The 25,777-nt window shown below is 36.0% G+C and overlaps 1 protein-coding gene across 4 annotated transcripts in view; it reads left to right on the top strand.

Annotated features, from left to right (window-relative positions):
- SH3PXD2B (SH3 and PX domains 2B) overlaps positions 1–25,777 on the top strand; it is a 133,890-nt gene that overhangs the window by 41,996 nt on the left and 66,117 nt on the right. For all 4 annotated transcript variants that reach the window (XM_026696378.2, XM_026696377.2, XM_087924517.1 and 1 more), the window contains exon 3: positions 21,458–21,533. In XM_026696378.2, the coding sequence (XP_026552163.1) occupies positions 21,458–21,533 (76 nt within the window). The remainder of the gene's footprint in view (positions 1–21,457; positions 21,534–25,777) is intronic.

The raw sequence follows: 25,777 nt of genomic DNA, 5'->3' as shown, positions 1-25,777 counted from the left end.
ATTCAGACAGTTACAAAGAGTATGAAGATCGATTGCAAGCTTAAGCTCTGTACAAGAATCTGAACTACTAACGGTCAAGGGAAATTAGAGGGAGTTAAGAAAGGTATTCAAGGTGGGCTGGACTTAGATCTCTTGTAGGCACACAGGAACTCATGACTGATGACTCCTCCCTCGGGCTAAGCCTGGTCATCCCCTATATCTTCCTGGAAATAACTTATTTGAGCAACTGGCAGGGTATCAAGATTAAACTTAATGATACTGAGTTGATTCCTTGGACCAAGGGTCTTCAAACTTAGCAAGTTTAAGACTTGTGGACTTCAACTCCCAGAATTCCTGAACTAACATGACTGGAGGAGGAATTCTGGGAGTTGAAGTCCACAAGTCTTAAAGCTGTCAAGTTTGAAGATCCGTGCCTTGGACACTTTTTGGAATGTGGGAATGGCCCAAGCCATTTCATTTGAACACATTACACCAGTGTTTTATCACCTGTTGTCAGCATAGTTCAAATTGCTCTTGAAATCCTAACTCACATGTTTCTCCATATGCCAAGGTCTTCATTAATGGCGTCTCCTAGCCAAGAATTTCCTGCACTAAGAGATAAGCAGGCCATTGGATGGAAAGTGAATTTTCACTAGTGTTGCCCTGGTTGTAAAATTTGCTTTCTAGAGAAAGTTGCCTTGCTCCTACATTATGGCCCTTTTGACAAATCATAAAGGCCTTTATATATCCATAGATCTTTTAGGAACTGGTTTTTAATGTCATTTGAGCTGCTTGTCTACCAAGTTTTCCATTACAAAAACTTACTGTTTTGAATAAGGCTGCCGATGATGTTTGAGCTTTTTAGTACTGTAATCTTAGTTTTCTTAAAATTCGCTACTATATTTATATGGCATATTTGAATGTTTAAATAGCTAGTTACCAAACCCTGATCTGAAAGTACACTGACTTGATAATTCTGAAATGCTGAGTCATGGCTGTTTTGGAAAACAGACACTTTGGATTTTGCTCAACTTAAACTATAATATAGAAGAAGTGCAGGCTGATGCAAATTTTCAACAACTGATTAGAGTAGGATAGTGAAAGGAAGTGGATGAGACAAACTTTTTTTTCTGGTCTGCATTTCATTGCAGTTATGTTGCTAAATGTCTCTTTCATGAATAATTTCTCCATGGTGGGAATGCACTGATGCATTATTCATGGTATATTGATTATTTATCCTACAGTATGTGCAGTGTCTTTAATGCTCTGTTATAGGCCTGCTTTGCATTTGATTTTTCTTCCTGTTGCCTTAGCCTTATATGCTATGCTTAATTGGATTTGGAATGTATAATGCAGCATGGATTAAATGCAGGTTAAGTGCAACATAGATCAATACTTACTGAAAAAGAGAACTACTGTCCCTAAGGCTCATTTTCTGAGGTCAAGTATTAAATCTATATTTTTGACGCAGAAACCCTAGTGGCTTTCAAAGAACGCAGTGTGCATGTCAGGAGTAATTAACATGAATTTACTAAAACTCATCAATTTTCATTTCCTGCAAACTTTGCAGGGGAAATTTTCTATAAAGGAGGAAAAAATACTAAAATTAAAATGTTTATAATGGCATTTTTCTCTCTTCAGACCATTGACATCTTTTCTTGTTTGGACCACTTCCATGGTTGCTTTAATTAAGTCTCTCTGTTTTATATGAAGTGAGAGAAAGAGACATGGATTTGAGATACTGGGGCAAGGCAGGAAAGGTTTTTATGTATTTATTTTATTTGATTTGTCAATTACTTACAAGATAATAGGTATAAGTATAAACATAGTTATGAATACATGGATACATATAAGAAAAATAAAAGGAACAATAGGACAGGGATGGTAGGCACATTGGTGTGCTGATACATACCCCCTACAGACCTCTTAGGAAAGGGGTGTGGTCAAGAGTAGACAGTCTAAGGTTAAAGTTTTTGGGGTTTGGGGAAGAAACCACAGAGTCAGGTAGAGTATTCCAGACATTGACCACTCTGCTGCTGAAGTCATATTTCCTGCAATCAAGTTTGGTGTGGTTAACCTTGAATTTGTATCTATTGTGTGCTCTTGTATTGTTATGGTTGAAGCTGAAGTATTCACTGATAGGTAGGACATTGCAATGTATGATTTTTATATGCTATAAAATCGATCGGACCGAAGGCGGCATAGTTCTAGAATTTCTAGCTCTAGAATTTCAAGTCTGGTGGCATAAGGCATTCTGCGACAAGTAGAGGAGTGGAGAACTCTTCTTGTGAAATATTTCTGGACTTTATCAACTGTATTAATATCAGATACATAGTACAGGTTCCAGACTGATGAGCTGTATTCAAGTAATGGTCTAGCAAATGTTTTGTATGCTTTAGTTAGTAGTGTGATATCACCAGAGAAAAAGCTACGTAGGATTAGGTTAACAACTCTTAATGCCTTTTTGGCTATGTAGTTACAGTGGGTGAGTACTCAAGGTCCTTGACAGAGTTTGGATCATCAACATGATTGACTATTCAGCTTGTATTTTATTTTCTGGGGTTTTTTTTTGTCAATATGTAAGACAGAGCATTTATTTGTTGAGAGTTGCCATTTGTTGTTGAAGTTGCCATTTGTTTGACCATTCTGATACATAGTCGAGGTCTTTTTGAAGGGTAGCAGAATTATCTGTGGTGTTGAATAGCTTTACATCATCAGCGAAGAGTACGCGGTTGCTCTTAATATGATCACAGAGGTCATTTATGTAGAGTTTGAAGAGAGTTGATCCTAGAACACTCCCTTGGGGGACATCACTGTTGACAGGTACAGATTTTGATAGGATGCTCCCAATTTTGACCATTTGTTGCCTGTTTGACAGGAATGCCTCTATCCAGTTGTGCAACTGTCCAGAGATACCATAAGATTTTGATAGTAGTTTGTCGTGTACCACTGAATCAAAGGCTTTACAGAAGTCTATGTAGATTGCGTCTATTGCTTTGCCCTGATCAAGTTGTGTAGCCCATATGTTTTTGCAGTGTAAGAGTTGCAGATTACAGGATAGTTTTTTTCTGAAACCAAATTGTTTATTAGAGAGTAGGTTGTTTGCCTCTAAGTGGAGGATAATGGATTGGTTAATAATTGATTCCATAAAATTATTAATTATTAATTAATTATTAAATTATTATGAAAGAGGGAGAGAGAATAGCATCCCCTCTCATTATCTGTTTAATTAGGTACTGTGGAGTAACCCTTCCTCTGATTCACAGTACTTGGGATTGATTATGAAGTCTAACAAGAACAGTTAGTTGAATCTAGCCATAGACTGTATGCTTGAATCACTATTGAAAGATTTCTATACTTTGACCCCGCCTCCAAATAATCTTGCAATTTTTATTAATTTGATCAAACTGGATTTACTAAATTTGGCCAAACAGCAGAACCTATTGAAGAATTGTCCTTTTTTAATGGGGAAAGCTGTAAAAATTCACTGATTAATGCTAAATTAAAATTGTTGGCCAGCTCCTGTGGTTCTGTCTGTTTAAACTGGTAAAAAAAAGTATAAATGGCAGAAAAATATAGCAACCTCTTTCAATACTTCTAGAGTAAATCTCTTATGTTCATTTCTATACATTCCTATAATTCAGAATATTTCACAATAAGTAGAGATACTAAGCAAAACTGTGGAGCTAAGTAACAAAACTGTCGTATTATGGAACCCCTGTTGCTTAAAAACAACTAGAGGTCAACATCAAAGGCTTGACTATTGGTGTGTGTGTGTGTGTGTGTGTGTGTGTGTGTGTGTGTAAGAAGAACAGTTGTGGGGGAGGTTTAAGGAATTGGTTCTTTAAAAAACTGGATGTCCAGGACCATAAATAAAATGTTAAAAATCAAGCCAATATGAATAGCCACTTTTTTATTGCTTATAAACAAATCATAAAAGCCAAGTTCTAATTTTGATTTATTTAATTATTTTATTTATCACATTTATATAGCCACAAATTGACTCTGGATAAGGAACAACAATAAACACATAAAAACAGTCATATTAAAAATATCACCACAGAGACATCCCTCTATTAAAATTGAGGGCAGGATAGGGACCTATGGGTTAAAAATAAAAGAAGATTCAATAGGGGGAATTTCCTGATTGATGGATTCACTGAGCAATGGACTGGACTGGATAGTATCTAAGGTATTTTCTGACTCATATATTCTGTAATTGAAGACCGTTCATATCCTCACTGAATTTATGCTGCAAATAAAACATCAATAGAACATTCAAAAAAGCAATTTAGTTGTGAATTCTTTTAATGGTGCTGGTAAAGGGACTTCTGCCCTCCTATCTTAACATTGTTTTTACATTTCTGTAATGATGAATGGGAATCTTTCCCAACTTCCTTTTAATTACAAATGCTCCCTGGCCAGTCACTGAGATATCCTGGATAGTCACTTTCAGCTCGATGCACTGTAGGTGAAGCAGAATACATAGGACTGTGGAGGCTGGGGATTATGAAAGAGCTACAGTGCCACACTTTTGGAGGGCAGGACTTTCTTACTTTGAACCGTGTTCCTTTTTGTGGCATGTTCTTTTGAAATAATAAAGCAGCGGAAAAAAATCCTTGCCAGTTGAGGAGAAGCAAAAAGAAAAGCAAATAAGATGCAAAATCTCAGCTGTTCAAAGCACATATGAGTTCCTACAACCTTCAGTTTTAAGAAGGATGACTTCCCCAAAACTAGTTAGAACTTTAAAGTTAGTTTGGGGAAAGTTTGCTGGTGTCCATTGGATGGAGTCTCTTTCTTAACTGTTCCCTTTGTTGTCTTTATTAATCAGAATTTCTTGGCTTTAGAACGTATGTAAAACATGTGGCCCAATGGTTAGAATGCAGTTATTGCTGGCAAACTCTGCCTGCAGCCTGGAGTTCCATCCTAATGGGCTTCAGATTGTCTCAGCCTTCCACCCTTCTGAGGTTGGTAAAATGAGGACCCCTAGATTGTTGGGGGCAATATGCTGACTCTGTAAACTGCCCAGAGAGTGCTGTAAAGCACTATGAAGTGCTATTCTAAGTGTTATTGCTATGTCAGCTTCAATAGAAATGTCCCATAGCATGTCTCTCTTTTGAAAGACCTGGGGCAATATGGAATCCATCAAGTAGTTGGTTTGATTGTTATTGTCAGCGGAGTGGGGGTTTCTTGGGTTTTGTACTGGGGTTTTATTTCTGTAAGCCGCCTGGAGTCACCATGAGTGAATTGGGAGGTCGTATAAATTTTCTTCATAAATTAATAAAAATAAAATGGAGCACACCTACATTGTATGCTAAAGAACATGCTGGAACAAAGAATATGCTGGAATGACATGTAAAGGCAGGTTTAGCCATAACATGACAGACAGCAAAATCTATCCAGCACTTAACTGCATTAGGTCAGCCTCATTCTATTTCATTGGAATCACTGACCACACGTTCTCTTTTTTTATTTTTCCTGGTACCAACAATAACAGACTTTTGATATCTCCTGCAGTTTGACTCTTTTGTGAAGAAAAAAACCCTAAATGAGAACAGCACACAAGGCTCAGCACTTGAAAAATGTGATCTTCAAAACCAAGCTGGATCCTTATCTCTGCTGAGGATTGTTAACAGTTTTTAAACTGATTTACTTCTCTTTTGTTCGATTTAATTGGGCAGGAATAAGAGTTGCAGTAAACACAGTGATAGCCATTGTAGTGGCTTGGATGTTGGGCTTTGCACTTTTAGAGGCAGCTTTGGTACGTTTTTGGTTTTTTTCTGCTGTTTCCAGCTGCAGCTCTCTTGCATTTTTCTCTCTATGATTAATTTAGAACAGTGTACAATTACAGTATATAGTTTCCAGAGACTTCACAGGAAATTCCTTTCTGTATTTATACTTTCTTATCCTTTATAGCCTCTATTTGTTTATTCTATATGCTTCTACTAATACAAGAATCAGCACTTCATTCATTATACAATATACACTACATAAGCATGACTAAATAAATAAATAAATATAATGCAAATACCCACATATATGACACAGAGAAACAACACAGTCTAGTACAGATATATACATGTATATGATGAGAGAAAAGAATCTTGCGAGTTTACCAGACAGATGGCATAGGGAGCAAAGCTGTTCGCAGAAACCAGTAGTCCTGCTAGAAATATTTTGAAATCTCCTCCTAGAGGGGAGCAACAGAAATCTTATGTATATCCCTGTACCTAGTACCAGAACATTTTCTAACATTTATTACTATCTTGTTCAAATCTTGCTTGATATAATTGCTGAATTTCTGAGACTATTTTAGAAGGGTTGGACATCAAATTATGGTTATTTTTTATTTGTCTGCCATTTCTTAGACATTAAGTCAAGAAGATTGGCTCATGGTGATTTCATGGAGAAAAGTGTGTAGGTTTTTGGACAGCCTTATGGAAATAGTTTTTCTCTTTTCTGGGATTTTTTTCCCAATTTTCCAGTCTCATGTCCAGCCCTGCAATTGCATGAGGGACTCTTATTCACATTCTAACCAGGTCCAATCCTCCAAACCTAGACATGGTTGGCCCATGCTGACATTTGCTGAGAAGTTGGATGTATCTAAAATTCACTTGGAGTGATGGGGTGACAGAGAAATATGATAGAAAGACTATTAAGTGGCTGTTCTTGGAATATCACCAGCCTTCATTCATGCTAAAATGTACACTATTTATAACATAGTATTTGGATCTCTTGTGAGTCTACTTTAAATCCAGATATGTATATTTGTAATTCAGAGAGTTTACAAAACAGTTCTTCTGTTTTTAGTGACATCTGCTACTGGTGGCTGGCAATTATCAGTGCTGTTTATTCTTTTGAGGTTACTGTCCAAAAGGAAGGCATTATATTTTTCCCCAAACAATGTACCTAAAATTTTCTTCCAGGTTATGTATCATTTTCTTGTCCTGAAGTAATTTATATTCTTCATAGCATATCATTTATTCAAAATATTCCACTTTTCTTGATACTAGTCATTGTCCCTATCTTTGCCCTTTTCTGGAAGGCTCATTTTGGACATGTTCATCCCTTTAGGTCCTAGGTAATATTTTGTCAATATACATTTCAAAGGCTTTCATTCTCCTGTTTGTCGTTTGGGTCAAAGCAATTGCCCCTTCCAATTGAATAGAATAAATTATACATCAAGTGTTGTCAAAGATGAGTCCTTAATAGCATATATGGAAGTGAGTTTTATTGAGGGACAGAACATCTTGTACATTACAAATTGAATCTATGTTTGTGATAGAGGGTACATATAGATTTATTAAAATTACCCCTGTTAGAAATGGTCTTAACTATTTATTTTGGGGAAAAAGTAAAAAGAAGCTAGGCTTGATTTTCAGTTCTTTGCAGCAGTTTTGTTTTATATTCTTTTGAAGGGGGGAGTTTGTACAATTCCATAACTGTACAAACTATTCCTTGAAATTCTGCTATTTCCTAAATCTGATCATGCAGGCTTGCAAATAGTAATAACAGTCTTTTTTATTGTTATATCACGGGAAATTTTCCTGTGGTAGTATTTTTTTTCTTGCTTTAAACTTGGTTCCATGATTGCATTTGCTCTGTGAAAACAAATTTCAGTTTCTAAAATTGTACATAGCTGTGGGGTAATACATAAAAATTGTTATAAAATTATTTTAAGTATGCCAGACTTTCTTTTTTATGTTTTGTAAGTTAGGTTTTATTAAAACACTAACCCAAGTCACCGAGCCTGCAACTGTAGTCTTTTTTTTATTTAAAAAGTCTTAAAAACAATTTCGTCTGGCTTGGATACTTTCTAGATGCTCAAATATGTATAAATTTTACCTCATGAGCCTGTATCGATTGATTGCTAGAGGGAGATGATAGAAGATTCTTAGAATCATGTTGTATTGTAGCTGATATTGTATATCAGCTTCCATTGTAGTTGGAATTTGCTGTTGTTGTTTGTTGCAAGTTGCAATTTGGATTTTCTTTTCTCTAAATTAGAATGGCTCCCTCCTTACTTGTGTTCTGGAAACAAAGACCTCCTTTCCTTGAACCTTATGACCCTAGTAATTACATTTTTATATTTCAGGATGATTACTGTACGCTCTCATGGTTTTATTTGAAACAAGTTTTATTTTTATTTTTTATAGATCTGATGTCTTGATTAAGTTTTTACTGTTTAGCCCTGCCCACGTTTCAGAAAGTGAGTGACTTACAAATACTGTAGAATAATTTAACAAATTATAACATAGAGACTATTATAGCTCACTGTAGCTATATAACGCCTGGAGGATTGCATTGGTTGGATTTGATGATGTAAAGTCATTTAAGAATATAACATGTAAAGGTATTTGCATATTCAAGAATTATGATAACATATTGGTTCAAGAATGTGAAAATAAGCAAGAAAGTTGACTAGGATGATTATATGGAATCATGTTGTGTTACACAACCCTGGAGAAAACAGTAGCATCACAATTTAACAATACAAAACGTAACCCTGTCATATCATGGATCCACCTCCAAATCCCTCTTCAGATGCAAGCTCAGAGGAGGAAGGTGAGTTTGAGTCTGCAGAAGAAAGTGCGGAGCCAAATATTGGTCAGGATCAGGGCTCAGAGAATGCTAGCATGATGGATCAGCCTCAGCTGGGGTCTACCCGACAAGAACAGGCTGAGACTGAGGGAGGTGAGCCACAGCTGCAGCAAGTTGGTGAAGAGGCTCCAGGCTAGGACTGTGCGCAGCTGCAGCCTGTTAGCAATGAGGAAGAGGTGGAGTCCACTCCTTCTCTTGATTCAAGGATATGTAGAGCAAAGAGGAAACAGGCACAAGGCTGGTCAGCTAGACTATTCATGAGGAGGCAACCTCGCCTCTCATGAAGGACTGCACCAACATTGCCTATTTAATCCTGCCCTGAGGGATTGAGTATTGCTGGACCAATGTGCCCAATTCTGGGCCTTGGTCTTGTCTCGTGGCTTGTTTGACTCCTGGACTGCTTTCCTGGGCTTTGTGCGTGCCCATTGGACTTGCTACCTAGTGACTCTTGCTGTACTGAGTTTGGAATCTGGACCTGTGCAACAGGGGTACTTTCTGAGGACCTGTTTGGAGGGTTTGCCTACATTGGGGAGTGCAGTGGGGCAGCATAGTGATTAAGGAAAAACTGATAATCCATTCCAGGCAGAACAGTCTTTTAGCTAATTTTATTTATAACAAATGTTCATTATTAAAACTTCTGTAGGTTTGGGATACCAACTGGTTGAATTGATCCTTGTTCACACAATCGGCTAACTCTAAAATTAGAACTATTGGAAGTTGGACACAAATCCAAGTCAAAATTATTTTTTAGCTTCTTGGGGAGAAAGTCTGGTTTGGGCAGAGGATTGTTTGCATTTCTAATGCAATCAGATGAATTGAGCAGCATGATGTGCATAAGTAAAACACCTAATTTAATCCATGCCAAATAGGATACTATGCCTGCATTCATATTCTTAGGTGCTGCGAATTGTGAATAGCATTGGTCAATCCCACATGTTCTAGGTTTGTAAAAACCAAAAGTGCACGAGACTATCAGACGTGTCTCCCATGCTGATATGGATGCTGGGGCTTCAGTTTCCATGGAAGTAGTTGCTATCTGCATTTGGTTACAAGAGAAAGAATTGGGAGGAAACAGAATCATCCTGGGGAGAACAGAGAAATTGTCTAGAAGGGAAAAAAAATAGTAATTATATACTGTATAATCATGAATTGAATGGATTTGCAACTCTATTTCCTCTCCTGAGAAACAGAGTCCTTCAGTTCAGCAGACATGCAAATGTATCTCATTTTTTGCTAAAGCCTCATTTCTCCCATGTCTAGTATGGCATCACATTCTCCACTCCTTTATCTGCTATAAATTTATCTGCTAAATGTTAGTGTCCTTCCCAGACAGAAAGCATGAATCTGAATCATTCAGATATTCTCAACATAAAATAATCTCCTGGTAAAATTTTAATTGGCAATATTTTTAGCAGATGAAAATATTAATGTAAGCCATTAATTTTACAAGAAAATGGAACAATGTAGTTATCCTACAAACCTAATTACTTTCATAAATTACATTTTTGACAGTTGTGTGTTCTAGAAAGGGGAAAATGTTCTAATTTAGCTCTTCGTGATCAAGCTCCATCTTTCTGTCTTCTTGGTACTCAGTTGTGTGCTGTCCAGACAGTATAGAGTTAATTGGGAATTGGGATAGTTAGGTTAGAATTGGGAGCTGTCCCCTTAAGGGAATGCCTCATGGTAAGTGTAGTTAATGCATCATGGGAAATGACATGTGGTCACATCTGTAATCTTGATTGGTCACTGAATTGGTTGGGTTGGGGGAGTTTCCTTTACTTTTGCTTGGACCCCAGCACCGTGCTGGTGTCTCACCCTTTGCTCCAGCGTTATGGGATGAAAGATCACTATAATTTTACACTATGAAGTCAGCTATGCAAAGAATTGGACATTAGATGGATCTCGACGTAACCATGAGTTATATTTGAAGATGCCTTGTGACCCAATAAAAAAACTTTATATTCAGCCAGCGATTAAAAGATAGAACAGTAAAATTATAGTGCTAATCTGAAGCCCAGCAGTAAAATTATATTGTTATCTGAATCACTATGTCAACTATGCAAAGAATTGGACACTGGATGGATCTTGACATAACCATATTTGAGGGTGCCTTGTGACCTAATAAAGAAACTTTGTATGGAAGCCTTTGTAGAGTATGTCTGACTGGAACAAATAGTAACCAACAATACTAGATTTAATAACTGCCTTGATCTCATCTTCTGCAACAGTTTGAATTCAATTTACAGAATACAAATTAAAGAATCCTTTTCCAACAGTGACCCCAACATGATTGACTTTTGTCTCAACATATGTCCACACAAAAATCATCATAATGATGGGATCCCCAATTATAATTTCAAAAAAGGCAACTATGATCTTATAGACAACGATCTCTCATCCCTTGATTGGCAATTTCTATTCACTGGATGCAATACTGTTGAAGACCATTACAACATATTTTTACTTGAAGTCAAAAGAGTCATCAAACTATATGTACCAATAACAACCCAAAACCAGAAAAAACAAATTACCCATAACAATAAGGAAAGTTCAATCCAAAAAGAAATCAGTTTGGCAGAAAAACAAATCTGGTTATGTTGCCAACTTCAAAAGTTGATACAAAAATGTATGCCACCAGATAAAGACTGAATGCACCAATTATCACATTAAACAAGAGGAAAATCTTCTACGCACCAATTCCAACCATGCTTTTTACAATTTTGTAAACAACAAACTAAAGGGCTCAAGGTCCATCCCACCCCTGAAAGGACCTAATGGGTAAAGACCGCAATGATGATACCATTAAAGCCAACATCTTTAACACATTCTTCGGCTCAGTATTTGTAAACAGCAATGGATCATGCCCAGTATTTCCTAGCCGAACCACAGACAACTACAATGATCTAGTACATATTGATTTTACAGAAGACAATGTTGAAAAAGCACTACGCAATCTAAAACCCTCTCTATCTATTGGACCAGACGGAATATGTGCCTACTTCTTAAAAAAGCTATCCACTGCCATAGCCGAACCTCTAAGCATAATCTTTGAAAAATCTTTCAGGACCAGCTCCTTGCCTAACCTATGGTCACAAGCCACGGTCATCCCCATCTTCAAAAAGGGAGACCCCAGCCTAGTTGAAAATTACAGACCAATCCTCCTTATGCTGCATCACCTGTAAAGTCATGGAATCAATTATTAACCAATCCATTATCCTCCACTTAGAGACAAACAACCTACTCTCTAATAAACAATTTGGTTTCAGACAAAAACTATCCTGCAATCTGCAGCTCTTACACTGCAAAAACATATGGACTACACAACTCGATCAGGGCAAAGCAATAGATAAAATTTATATAGACTTTTGTAAAGCCTTTGATTCAGTGGTACATGACAAACTACTCCTAAAACTAAATTCTTATGGTATCTCTGGACAACTGCATAACTGGATAGAAGCATTCCTGTCAAACAGACAACAAATGGTCAAAATTGGGAGCATTCTTTCAAATTCTGTACCTGTCAACAGTGGTGTCCCCCAAGGTAGTGTTTTAGGGCTAACTCTCTTCATACTCTACATAAATGACCTCTGTGATCATATTAAGAGCAACTGCTTTCTCTTCGCTGATGATGTAAAGCTATTCAACACCACAGATAATTCTGCTACCCTTCAAAAAGACCTCAACTATGTATCAGAATGGTCAAACAAATGGCAACTTCAGCAACAAATGGCAACTCTCAACAAATAAATGCTCTGTCTTACATATTGACAAAAAAACCCAGAAAATAAAATACAAGCTGAATAGTCAAGACCTTGTTGATGATCCAAACTCTGTCAAGGACCTTGAGTACTCGCCCACTGTAACTACACAGCCAAAAAGGCATTAAGAGTTGTTCTTTTTTGGCTTTGTCTTGTTTACTATGATTATTGGGTTTTTATTTTTACTGTTACTTTTTTATATGGATTTTTTTTTTCTCTTTTTATTGGATTAAGGTCAGGAAGAATTTGAAGAATTTTTTCTTCCTTTCTTCTTTTTTCTCTCTCACTATTGGCTTTTTTATTGTTGGCCTTTTTACCTTGGATTATAATTTCATATTTTTCTCTCTTTTTTTTTTTTTTTGTGGATTAAAATTTGAAAAAACTTGAAGAGTTGGAATCACTTAAAATGAGTAAGAAATTTACATCTTCGGGTGCCTCTATGTCTGCTTCTGCCTCCCCACCATCTGGACAGCGTTCAATTCAGACATTGTTAAAGCAAGATAAAGAAAAAGAAAAAGAACAAGAAAGAGTATCCTTCCAGATGATTATGCAAGGAATTCAAGATCTTAAGGTAAAAATGGATACTATTGAACAAAGAACAGGTAGGATGGAACAGATGATGGAAAAATATGAGGAGAGACTTCAAAACGTTGAAGAGGGAGGCAAACAAAGAGAGGAGAAAATTGGAAATATTGATAATAGATTAACAGTGATTGAACAAGAAAAAGCGAGATGGTGAAGTGGGAGTTGGATAGATCAGAATTTTATCTCAGATTTCAAAATATAGAAGAAGAAAAAGGACAAGATCTGGCTGTGATAATGGTAGGAATTCTGGCGGAGGCGCTCGAGATAACAGAAGAGAAGATGATGGATGGAATAGATGAGATATATCGAGTTTTTACAAGATATGCGATGAGAAATAACTTACCCAGAGAAGTTCATATTAGATTTATTAAAAATCTTTGAAGACACAAATATTGCAAGCAGCAAGAGAGAAGCCATTGAAATACAAAGGTAAAGAAATTTTGGTTTTAAAACAAATACCTAGAAGAGTGAGAGAGATGAGAAGAGAATATCGATTCCTGACTAAAAGGTTATTGGAAAAAGAGGTGTCTTACAGGTGGTTGATTCCAGAAGGATTGATGTTTACGTGGCAGGAACAGAGACATAGAATTGATTCAATCGAGAAAGCAGAACTGTTTTGTGCAGAGGTTTTTGGAGGGAGAGAAGGAGGAGCAGGAAAGGAGGTCCCATCAATTGAATCCCAAGAGGAACAAATGGAGGTTGGAAAAGAAGAAGGTGCAGTAGGTGGACAAGTGGATACTAAAGATCAATGTGAGGCAAGACCCACGAGAGTGGTTAAATCTAAATATAAAATATAATTATGGAAGAGAAAAAGTTGATTACAATGAATATAAATGGACTGAATTCAGCTGCTAAGAGAAGGAAGACTTTCCATAAATTAATGAAATTAAAGTTTGACATAATTTGTTTACAAGAAGTTCATATTAAAAAGCAACATGAACAATTGTTATTACAACCAAAATTAGGGAAATTGTTTACCTCTTTGACACAATTTAAGAAAAGAGGGGTGGTTTTATATATTAAAGAGGCCATTCCAGCAAAAATGATTTATACAGATGATGATGGGAGAATATTAATGGTAGAAATAATGGACAATAATAGAAAGATACTTTTGATTGCAATTTATGCACGAATGATAAACAGGAAGAATTCTATAGAAAATTACATACTAAGACTGCCGAACTTGACTATGCTAATGTAATTATGATGGGAGACTTTAATGGAATTGTGGATAATAAACTTGACTATATTGCAACAGCAGTAAAGCATAACAGGAAAACTCTTCCTAAATCCTTTTTTAAAATGATAGATGAATTAACTTTAAAAGACATATGGAGAGAAAGAAATGATAAATCTAAACAATTTACGTTCTATTCAAATAGGCATCTATCATGGTCCAGACTGGATATGATTTGGATCTCAACAGATTTAATGTCTAGTATTCAAGAAGTAAATATTGAAACAAGTACTTGGGCTGACCATAACCCATTGACAATTGAATGGAAGGGACAAAGGAAAAGATCGAGATGGACATTAAATAATTCTATTTTAAAGGATAAGGAATTTATACAATGGATGGAGAAAGAATTGGCCTTCTTCTTTAAAGAGAATAGAAAAGAAGACACCTCAACACAGAATGTTTGGGACACAATGAAGGCCTATGTTAGAGGCTTGATAATAGACTATACAAGAAAAAGAATAATAGGAAAAGGCGAACTCTTAAAGCCTTGGATGATGAATATAAGGGACTTGAAAAGAATTACAGAAAATGCCACACAGAAAAGATGTTAAAATGAAACTGGATATAACTAAACATAAAATGGACTTAATAGAGAAAGAAGAATTGGCACAGAAAATTAGGAATGCCAAACAGAATTATTTTGAGGATGCAAATAAGCCAGGTAGATGGCTAGCATACAAATTGAGAAAGGAGAAAGAGTCGAGGAAAATACCGCAGTTAATAGATGACCAAGGTAAAATTTGTTATGGCAGCAAAGAAAAAAAAGAGATTATCTATGATTTTTATAAGCATTTGTATAAGAAAGAAGACATTGATGAGGAGAAAGTTAAACAATACCTGCAGAATGCAAATCTACCTAAGATACCTAAAGAGATTGAAGAAATGCTAGAAAGCAATATAACAATGATGGAGTTAAGTCAAGCACTTAAGAAACAAAATAATGGAAAGGCACCAGGTCCAGACGGGTTTCCTGTAGAATTTTATAAAACCTTTCAAGAATCACTGTGTATTCCACTGTTAGAAGTTATGAATGAAGTTATGTTAAAAAAGATGATACCTAAAACATGGTCAGAGGCTTACATTACACTTATTCCAAAAGAGGAGGCGGACCTACTGCAAATCAAGAATTATAGACCGATTTCTTTACTAAATGCAGATTATAAAATTTTTGCTTCAATATTAGCAGAAAGACTTAAAAGTACTTGAATAACTTTATCCACCCAGACCAAAATGGGTTTTGCCAAAGCGACAAATCAGAGACAATATGAGAGTAATTCTGGACACCTTGGAATACTATGAGGCGCATCCTGAAAAGCAAATGGCTTTGATATTTTTAGATGCTCAAAAGGCATTTGATAACGTGAATTGGAGATTTATGTTACTTTTAATGGAACAGATGGGCTTTGCTAGAAGATTTATTCAGGCAATAGAAGCAATTTACAATGAACAAACAGCTAAGGTAATGATGGAGGGAGAATTTACAGATCCTATTAATATAAGAAAAGGCACAAGACAAGGTTGCCCTCTTTCTCCCTTGATATTTGTATTGACTTTGGAATTGTTGAACAGAAATATCAGAGAAGATAAAACTATAAAAGGAATGAAAATTAAAAAGGAAGAATTTAAACTACAAGCCTTTGCAGATGACCTAGTCTTTATCTTGGAAGACCCTATAGAAACAGCCTCGAAACTGTTGGAAAAGATAGAGGTCTATGGGGAGGTGGCTGGTCTGAAAATAAATAGAGATAAAACAAAGATTTTGTCAAAGAATATGTTGCTGAAACAAAGGGAAGAGTTGGCAGAACTGTTAAAAATTCAAGTTACAAACAAGGTTAAGTATCTGGGGATATATTTGACATCAAGATGTAGTACATTGAAGGAGAATAATTATATTAAACTTAAACAACAGATAGCCCAAGATTTGAAAAAATGGGAGAACTTACAATTGTCATTAATAGGAAGGATTTCAACAATCAAGATGAACATTTTACCCAGAGTCTTATTTCTGTTTCAAACAATACCAATTAGGCTTGGAAAAGAATATTTTGAGGATTTAAATAAAATTGTTTTGAAGTATATATGGCAAGGCAAGAAAGCAAGAATAAAGTTAAAGCTTTTACAGGATGTTAGATTTAGAGGAGGGTTTGGTCTGCCTAATTGGGAGTTGTACTACCAAGCTGCAAACTTGACGTGGGTTAAAGAATGGATAACATTAAGGAAAACTAGATTGTTGACATTAGAAGGTCATGATTTGTTGTTGGGCTGGCATGCTTTTTATGGTACAAGGAACGAAAACACAGGGTATTTTAGGAGACATTATATACGGAGTCTCTGTGGTTGAATTGGGAGAAGATAAAAAACAGTGTTATTTGAAAATTCCAGTTTGGTTATCGACGATAGAAGCGTTCTCTTATCCTATAATTTATAAAAAGGAACAAACAGTTAACTATGGGGATTTATTAGATGAAAAGGGTGAACTTAAATCGATGCAAAAACTGGAAGAACAAGGTATACAGATGAATTGGTTTTCATACTTGCAAATACATTCAAAGTACTATGAGGATTCCAAAGCAGAGGGATTTTATGATAAGCAAACTGACTTGGATAAGATTTTGATGGGTACTGATGAAAAGGTGATTAAAAAATTGTATGGTTATTTATTGCAAATTAAGCTTGAGGAAGAACAAGTTAAAGAAACTATGATTGCGTGGGGGAGGAATTTTGGATATGGGATTGATTTAGAGAAATGGCAGAAATTATGGTCGCAAAATTATAAAATGACAATGTCTACAGCCTATAAAGAAAACTTGTATAAGATGTTTTACAGGTGGCATTTTCCCCCGACAAGGATAGCAAGAATGTTCAAGAATAAATCCGAAAAATGCTGGAAGTGTCATCAGAAACCTGGTTCATACTATCACATGTGGTGGACTTGTGAGGATGCTAGAAAATATTGGACTAAAATCCACATGTGGCTGGAAAAAATGACGAAGAAGCATATAGACTTGAAACCGGAGTTTTTTCTATTGGGAATCCTACCAGATACTTATAGTAAAGAGTTGAAATATTTGATCGTAAATGTATTGACTGCTGCTAGGATTGTATTTGCAAAAAATTGGAAAAGTGAAAAAATTCCATTGCAAGAAGAAGTGGTAAAGAAAATTTTGGAATGTGCTGAGATGAGTAGATTGACTTTTGAAATTAGAGAGCAAGAAGATAAACAATTTTATTTAGTTTGGGATCTTTTCTATCAATGGTTGAATGATGAAATATTAAAATATAAAAGTTAGATAATAAGGAATAATAATGTCTTTATTTTCTCTTTCTTTTTATTGGTTTTTGATACTATATCTATATAATAGTTTTCTTTGTTTCTTTTTTTTTCATATTTGGGATAGAATTGGTATGATTATAAGATTTGTTTTAGAATAGGGTACTTAAAATATAGTTATCTCACAAAGGCATGATCGAATAAAAGTTTAGTCAAATTTTTCTTTTTTTTTTTTTTAATGGCGATACTAGGATTTATAAATTTGTATTGATAAGAGTGTTATGTGAAGTGACTGTAATTGTGACTATGAGGTGAATGCACAAAACCGATGGACCAACCGACTTACTGTGTGTACAAAAATATGGGGGAGCTGATACTTTTATGTTTTGTTGTTGTGTTTTTCATGTCAAAAAAAAACAATAAAAATTTATATAAAAAAAAAAAAGAGTTGTTAACCTAATCCTACGTAGCTTTTTCTCTGGTAATATCACACTACTAACTAGAGCATACAAAACATTTGCTAGACCAATACTTGAATACAGCTCATCAGTCTGGAACCCTCATTATGTATGTGATATTAATACAGTTGAGAAAGTCCAGAAGTATTTCACAAGAAGAATTCTCCACTCCTCTATTCGTTGCAGAATACCACCGGACTTGAAATTCTAGATCTAGAAACCTAGAACTGCACCACCTTCGGTCCGATCGATTTTATAGCATATAAAATTATATATTGCAATGTCCTGCCTGTCAATGAATAATTCAGCTTCAACCATAACAATACAAGAGCACACAATAGATACAAACTCAAGGTTAACCACACCAAACTTGATTTCAGGAAATACGACTTCAGCAACAGAGTGGTCAATGTCTGGAATACTCTACCTGACTCTGTGGTTTCTTCCCCAAACCTCAAAAACTTTAACCTTAGATGGTCTACTATTAACCTCACCCCTTTCCTAAGAGGTCTTAGGGGGTGTGCATAAGCACACCAACCTGCCTACCATCCCTGTCCTATTGTTCCTTTTATTTTTCTTATATGTATCCATGTATTCATAACTATGTTTATACTTATACCTGTTACCTTATAATCGCTTGACAAAATAAATAAATAAATAGTTCTCTATTAATGATTTCTTGAGAAGGAGGAATATACTTACGTATGAGTGTAGGATAAAGTTCCTATTGCTACATCTAGCCGAAGGAGTAAACTGTCTGGGAAAATTGTATTTTAGCATTGCTAAGTCTGTGTGCATTTCTATTTTTATTTTGTTATCAGATATTCCAAGGTGCTTCCAAAAATAAGGAGAGCATTTCCAAATGCCTATTCAGCCTTCTTCAAAGTACAGTAGTGTCTTCCAAATGGCTAATGATTAGAGTTGCAGTCAAGCATTTCTGGGTGGTATGAAGAAACTTGTCTTACATGACTCCTACATCTGTTCTATGCAGCCCTTTATTGAGATCACCTATGTGATGCAGTCCTACTTTGGGGTGGAGGTTGAGGAGAGGAAAAATAGTAAAATACAGGTTCATCCGTGCCTGATGTTGGCAATCAGATTTGAAGCTAATGTAATGTTTTGCTTTAGTAAGGAAAAAAACAGACTAACTTCCTCAGCCATATATTATATATGTGCCTTTCCTGTTAACAACAATATTGGTTAGTTTTAAGTATAATGGCAGTGGCACCAGTTGTCTTCAGGTCATGGAAAAAGATGCATGTTTTATTTGTGTTAAAATCAGCATTTGAAAGTTAGTGCTCTAACTTTCTACTGTGATATCTGGGTTGTGGCATTCAGCTGGTTATATTATGGATCAATACAGTTGGCAGCCTCTTTATGGCCATTTAACATGTTTGAGAAGGTTGAGAGCCACAATATCAGTGGAGCAATATCCCTGATACTCCTGATCAGGCTTTGGTTTTATAAGGGTCCTAAGGATTCTTATGTTTCTTTTAACTGTGACCTGCCTATTTCTAGCTTTATGTGAGTTTTAATTACTTGAAATGCCTTACTTGAAATGGCATGAAAATATATCATCATTGTTCATCAGTTATGGTCACAGGAAACCTCTGAGAGCAATGGGTTTAACTCTTCCAAGAAAAATACTTGTAGAATTAATTGCTTCCATCAAGCATTTGGGAAAGTGACCCGATTACTTTTATAACATGGCCTTAGGCAGCTCTAATTTTACATACATTGGCAGCCATTTAAGACATATTTCTGTGTCTAGAGTGTAGACCCTATTGCTATATATAAACTTTTAAGAAGTTTTCTCACTATAATATCGTGCCCTGTTCATAAAGTTGTCCTGGCAAGTTTTAGCCTGGGAAGTTTTGCTACTAAATTTGGCTGAAACGGTGAATTTTTAAAATGTGAGTCTTCTGATATAAATCTTGCCTTTTACAGTATTGCGTGTTGTGACTGTTGATTGTCTTAGAAAATGCTGTGTAGTAAAGTGCATTAGAGTATCTGCAGTATTTGAAATTGTAACAATTTAGATTTGAGAAGAAAAAATACAGGTGAGGTCCTGGAATCTTGATAGTGCTGTTATTTGTTTTCTTGCATACTCTTTTTGCAAAGATTCCTCGTCTGCCACAAGTTAATTAGTGAATCGCCATGAGTCCAGTAGATGTGAACACAGGAATCTGCCTTTCTTTGTTGAATTAGGTCATCTGGTATGTCCTGACATTTATTCTGTAGTGTAAGATAGGCAACAAATGCTTTCCAAGTGTTCTAGCCTCCAACAGGGTGACCAATAGAGGAGTTGAAGCTGAAGTTTAAAACATCTGAAGGGCCCTCATTACGTTTCTAGATCAGATATTGTTTTACCTCTCTGGTTTCATCTCACATCCAGCTTGAGCAGAATTCAGACAAAGATCTCTACTTCTCTCTAAATTCAATTAACACTTGCTATAGATTTTTAAAAGGTAGCAATATTTCTACTTATTTATTATTTCAGTTTATGTAGCTCTCCATCTCAAATATGTGACTCTGGGTGGCTCACAATATTGGTGTGGTGAAAAATGCTCTTGCCCAAGATATTTCAATACAGGTAGTCTTACAACCACAATTGAATCCAAGATTTCTGTTGTAAGAAATTAAGTAAGACATTTGTTAAGTGAGTTTTGCCCCATTTTATGACATTTCTTGTCACGGTTTTTAAGTGAATTTCTGCAATTGTTAAGGTAGTAAATGAGTTGTTAAGTGAATCTGGCTTCCCCATTGACCTTATCAGACGGTCAAAACAGGCAATCACAGGACCCTAGGACACTGCAACCATTATAAATATGAACTAGTTGCCAAGCATCTGAATTTTGATCGCTGCAAAAGTTGCAACTGTGAAAAACGATTCTAAGTCCCTTTTTTCAGTGCCGTTGAAACTTTGAACAGTCCCTAAAGGAACTGTTATAAGTCAAAGACTACCTGTATATCATTGTGGATGGTGTCATGGTAGACCTTTTTACCTCGTTTCTTCTCTTTTTGTCTCATGAGCTGCCTATGCTGATGAATCCGGAAGAAAACACACAACAATTTGACATACATTTTCACACATACTGTAGAACATGCCCATAAATATTTTCTCGTTCCAGTTCATACTGAAAGGGAGGAAAATTAAAGCTATCCATCCCTTCTCTTACTAAGATTGAAAAAAAAAAATCTGTTCATTGCAAAGTGTAGCAAGCATGGATTTGCACAATATAGAAATTGGAGAGATTGCCTAAAGGCCTTAGAGAAATTGAGCCTTTCCTGTTTCTGCATGAGGAGGCATTGTTTCCACAAGGACTCTAAACATGAAATCTTTCAAGAAATTAAAAAACAGCAGATGCAGCATCAGTCACTTAGAAAGTCTGTCTGATGAAGTTTGTATTTCTGAAAAGCTCTACCAAAGGCCAGGTGGCTAAGGTTATATTTGTTTGTCTACAACACTGATTTATTTTTAATGTAAAAAAATCATTTATTAATTTGTGGCAATGTTAACTGTGTCTCTCACATCTCCCCCCCCCCTTATTTTCTTGTTTTAAAGATGCAAATGTTGGACAAATTTCCAATGGAAGGAGGACAGAAGGACCCTAAACAAAGGATAATTCCCTTTTTGCCAGGTTTGTAGGGTGAATGTATAGTTCTCAAATGAAATACTTTTATATATTCCATCTGTTTGTCTGTCTGTCATCTATTTACTTATCCATCCCTCCATCTTCTCTCTCATTCTGTTTGTCAATCAATCCATTGTAGATCAATGTAGCTCTTTATTTCTCCACTTTTCAGTAATTAGAGAACAGAATTGGAAGGAACCTTGGAGGTCATCTGGTCCAACCCTCTGCTCATGTAGGAGACCTATACTATTTCTGACAAGTGGCTGTCCAGTCTCTTCTTAAAAGCCTCCAGTGATGGGGCACCCACAACTTCAGAAGGCGATTTGTTCCACTCATTGAATGTTCTCAATGTTAGGAATTTTTCTCATTTCAGATATATTGATTTCTGACTTCTCCATCAGATTTGGCCAAATAGTTATGTCAACTAAGAATGACAGGGTTTTATGTCAACGCATTTAGACATTTGAATGGAGATTTGCGATTAGACTGGCTATTTCCAACATGGGGAAATAGCCAATCTATATGTTCCTATGATCAGCTGCAGGGCTTTTCACTGCTTCGGTCTTATTTGATCCTACTTATTTATGTTGATTTTAGTATGGTTCTGGCCTGAATTTCACAGAGAAATGACATTAGACAACCTGGGAAACGATTCATGCTGAGAATGTATCATAGAATTTAGTTAGAAGATTCTTAGATATTTGGCCGTAGGATGAAATCGGTATGTGGATGATACATAGCTCCGTTTTTCCTATCTGAACAGACAGTTTTACAATGGATGAGAGAAAACAAACTGTTCAGAGAAGGGGTTCTGGATGCTAAATCCTATGCAGAGGGATTGAAGGAAATTGGAACATTTACCATTGAGGAGAGATTGAGACTGAGGGTATTCCTAAATATTTTAAAGAATGTCACAGTGTGACATTCTTTAAAATATCTTTAAAGAAATGGGAGACCTATTTTCTTTTATTTGAGAGTGTGCGTCGTGGCATGATAGATTTAAATACCAAATGGCAGACACTGATTTACTGTTAGCTAAACCTTCTAGTAGTAAGACTAATGTCTCCTTGGAACCAATGTTGACTTGTCTCATGTTTAACAAATCAACTGTGGACAAGTCTTTATTTGGTTAGGTTAACTTGGATTTCTGCACTGAACAGGGAAATGGATCACATGGCCTGTATGTCACATTCTAATCCTATCCTATTTAGGGATACAAATATAGTTGTTCTGAACTATTGACTCTTTTGATTTGGATTGATGGAAGTTGTATATTTGGAGGAATCAAGGCTGGAAGGGTGGCTTTAAAATTTGGACTATGTTAGGCAACTGAGTACCCCAATTTTCAGATCGATATTCCTCCCCACCTCTCTCCATTGCTGCAGTATAGTATCACAGATTTCCAAATAGCCTTATGCTATTTGAATGTGTAAATTTTGGCTGTGTAAATATTCCCATGGAAACATTCCATTATGCAACGGTGCTCTTCCTCAGATATGGGCAGAATTGCAACTTAGTAACCATCATGGATATTTCCAGGAGTTGCCTTCGGATTCCAGCTGTTCCTTGGATTGTGGTAGCAGCAAAGCAAGACTCACTCTGGCATGAGTGCAGAGAAAAAGAGCATGTTGTGCGGTTTTCCATGCCAACAGAATGAAATAGGAGAGATATAACATCAGACCCAGCTTGCCAGCCTCTCCAATTTGAACAAACAGAAATTACAGTTTGAGTATATTCTGTTTCTGAAGCATTGTAATCTATTTTTGGGTAGCCAAGGGAATTTTGTTTCCAAAAAGTTACAGCAATGGTACATTTTGCTTGCTTGGTGCCTTCTTTCCTTTTGGGAAGCTTGGAAATTTTCCTTTCCGTGGACTTATTTTACAATGGAAAACAGAAGGATGGTGATATACTCCCAATGTGGGTTCCCAACAGAATTTGGGGAATTCTACAAGAATAACCACAAATGAAGAATTCAATATATAATATACAAATCTCTGACTCCATAAAATCCTAGCAGTGGAATGGACAGCCCCTTCCTTCATTTAAAGTTAAGTTTGAATCAAATTGCTTATATAAGTGTTTCTTCACCTTAGCAACTTTAAGATATATGGATTTCAATTCCCAGAATCCCCCAGACAGCACGCTATCTGGGAGCTGAAGTACACACATCTTAAAGTTGCTAAGATGGACAAATACTCTTAGGAATCTTTGCCTGATTTTCAACCAGAACCTGTTGAATTCCCTCTGCCTTAAATGTTAGACTTGAAGAAGTGTTACCAGCTTCTCGGGCTCAGGCTTGTTTTGTACCTCTGGGAGATCTTTCTTGGCCAAGCAAAGCTTTTATAGGCTGAGATTTATAAATGGTTGGAAATAATCAGACATTCTGTGTTTGGCACTTTCGCAAGGTCAGAATGAGGTAGGTCTGCAGTTCCTTGAATCTTCCCTTGTTCATCCACTGGAACAAGTTCTTTTATTTCAAACCCCAAATGACTGAGAAACTCAAGACAGGAACCAGAGTTTTCTGTATCAGCTGTCACTTTTGACTCTTTCTAAAGAAAATGTGAAGGAAGAGGGAATAGCTTTTGTGATTGAGTGTGTAGATGTGCTCCGGAAAGATAAAGTGTTGATTTTACAATAGAGAGCCCAGGCTTGTTTGCATTCCAACTTTTTCCAGTTATCACCTTTCTTATATTCTTCCTTTTTGTACAATTTTTCTTTTAATACCGTAATACCATACCAACCCGTAAATTTCACTACCAGTGTGGGAATTTGGCTCTTGCATTATAATTCAAACATGCTGCTTTCTGGGAAGCCCTCCTTGGTAATATTATACATTGTGGTTCCTGACGTCTGAAAAATGTTTCCAGTTATCCTGTCTACCCAGCTGCCTCTAGCTTTTTCTTTCTTTTTTCTTTTTGCAAACCTCTAACAGATGTAGATGTGAAACCTTTGATAGGAAACAAAATAGTCGATCAGAAGCTTTGAGTATTTTTTATCTAAAGAAGGTATTTTTAATACCATAAATATTTAAAATTACATTTTAAAGGATAGGCTGCAATGGTTTTGCTATGATTACTTCACATTATTATTTGAATGTGAAAGAAATATAAGGGACTGGATAGAAATTTGGAAATGTACAAAAATGAACACAAGATAACTGAGCTTGCAAAGTTAACTACAGGGAAGAAAATCATGCTTAACTTTAGTTTTTTTTAAATTAAAAAAATACCTCTGTCACTTGATTGCCAATCTATGGTTTATTACAGAAAAACTATTTCTAAGTTTTCAGGATTGTTCCTTACTTCTTCTCATGTTTATCTTATTACATTCTTGGTACTTGCATCATAGATTCTGTATTTATTAAATCGTGTTAGCTATTATATTTAATAGCTAACACGATTTAATAAATACAGAATCTATGATGCAAGTACCATGATATATACTGTATATAGGGTACCTGTAATTTAATTTCAATTGCATAAGAGTGTATGATAAATGAGAAGACATTAAGCATCAGTCACCTGTAACAGCTGATTGCATTTTCATTAAGACAGGTTATAATACTCCAGATTATAATTCTGTACCTCAGATAATAAAACTGAGATTTAAACAGAATCCATAATTGGTCTTCTGCAGAGATTACTCTTTTTTTAAATACTGGATCACTTTATAATATCGTGGAACCAAAAGGCGACTGAACATGGATCATGCTTTTATGGCTTCTCTTGACCCGTCACTCCCAATATTCCCCATGGTTTACAGAGGAGCTATGGGTTATAAAAAGAGCTAAGAGAGGGCTAAAGAGCTTCTGGAAGAAAACAAGGATTAGTCTGACAAGACATAACTTAGATCTGCTATTAAGGCATGCCTCGTGGCACTAAAGTGTAGCGAAGCACCATTACATCTCTACCCTTATTGCATCGATAGGATGTCACCTGGTGGCCCTTTTCAAAGAATTTTGGCCAGCGGGATGTAGGAAAAGAGCTGTGGCTCCTGCACTTTAGAATATCATGTTTCTTGATGTGGGATCTGCCCCCCCCCCCCATCCTTTTGGCCTTCTGAAAGAGCTAAAGAGCTGACTCTGTCAATTGGCCTGGGCCTTCAATGAAGGTACATCATTCTGGAGGTGATCAATGGACTAAGATAAGAGCCCACCTCATCCTTGTGTACATCTTGCCCCCTTCCTTCCCATCTTCATAGATTTTAAATTAATTTAATGTTACTATTTATTGTTTTAATGTTTTTGATTG

The sequence above is a fragment of the Pseudonaja textilis genome, chromosome 2 (genome assembly GCF_049901715.1).
Source record: "Pseudonaja textilis isolate UNSWEBS1 chromosome 2, rPseTex1.2, whole genome shotgun sequence".
In the NCBI taxonomy this organism is placed as follows: Eukaryota; Metazoa; Chordata; class Lepidosauria; order Squamata; family Elapidae; genus Pseudonaja; species Pseudonaja textilis.
This window is presented reverse-complemented; position numbering and strand designations above follow the sequence as displayed.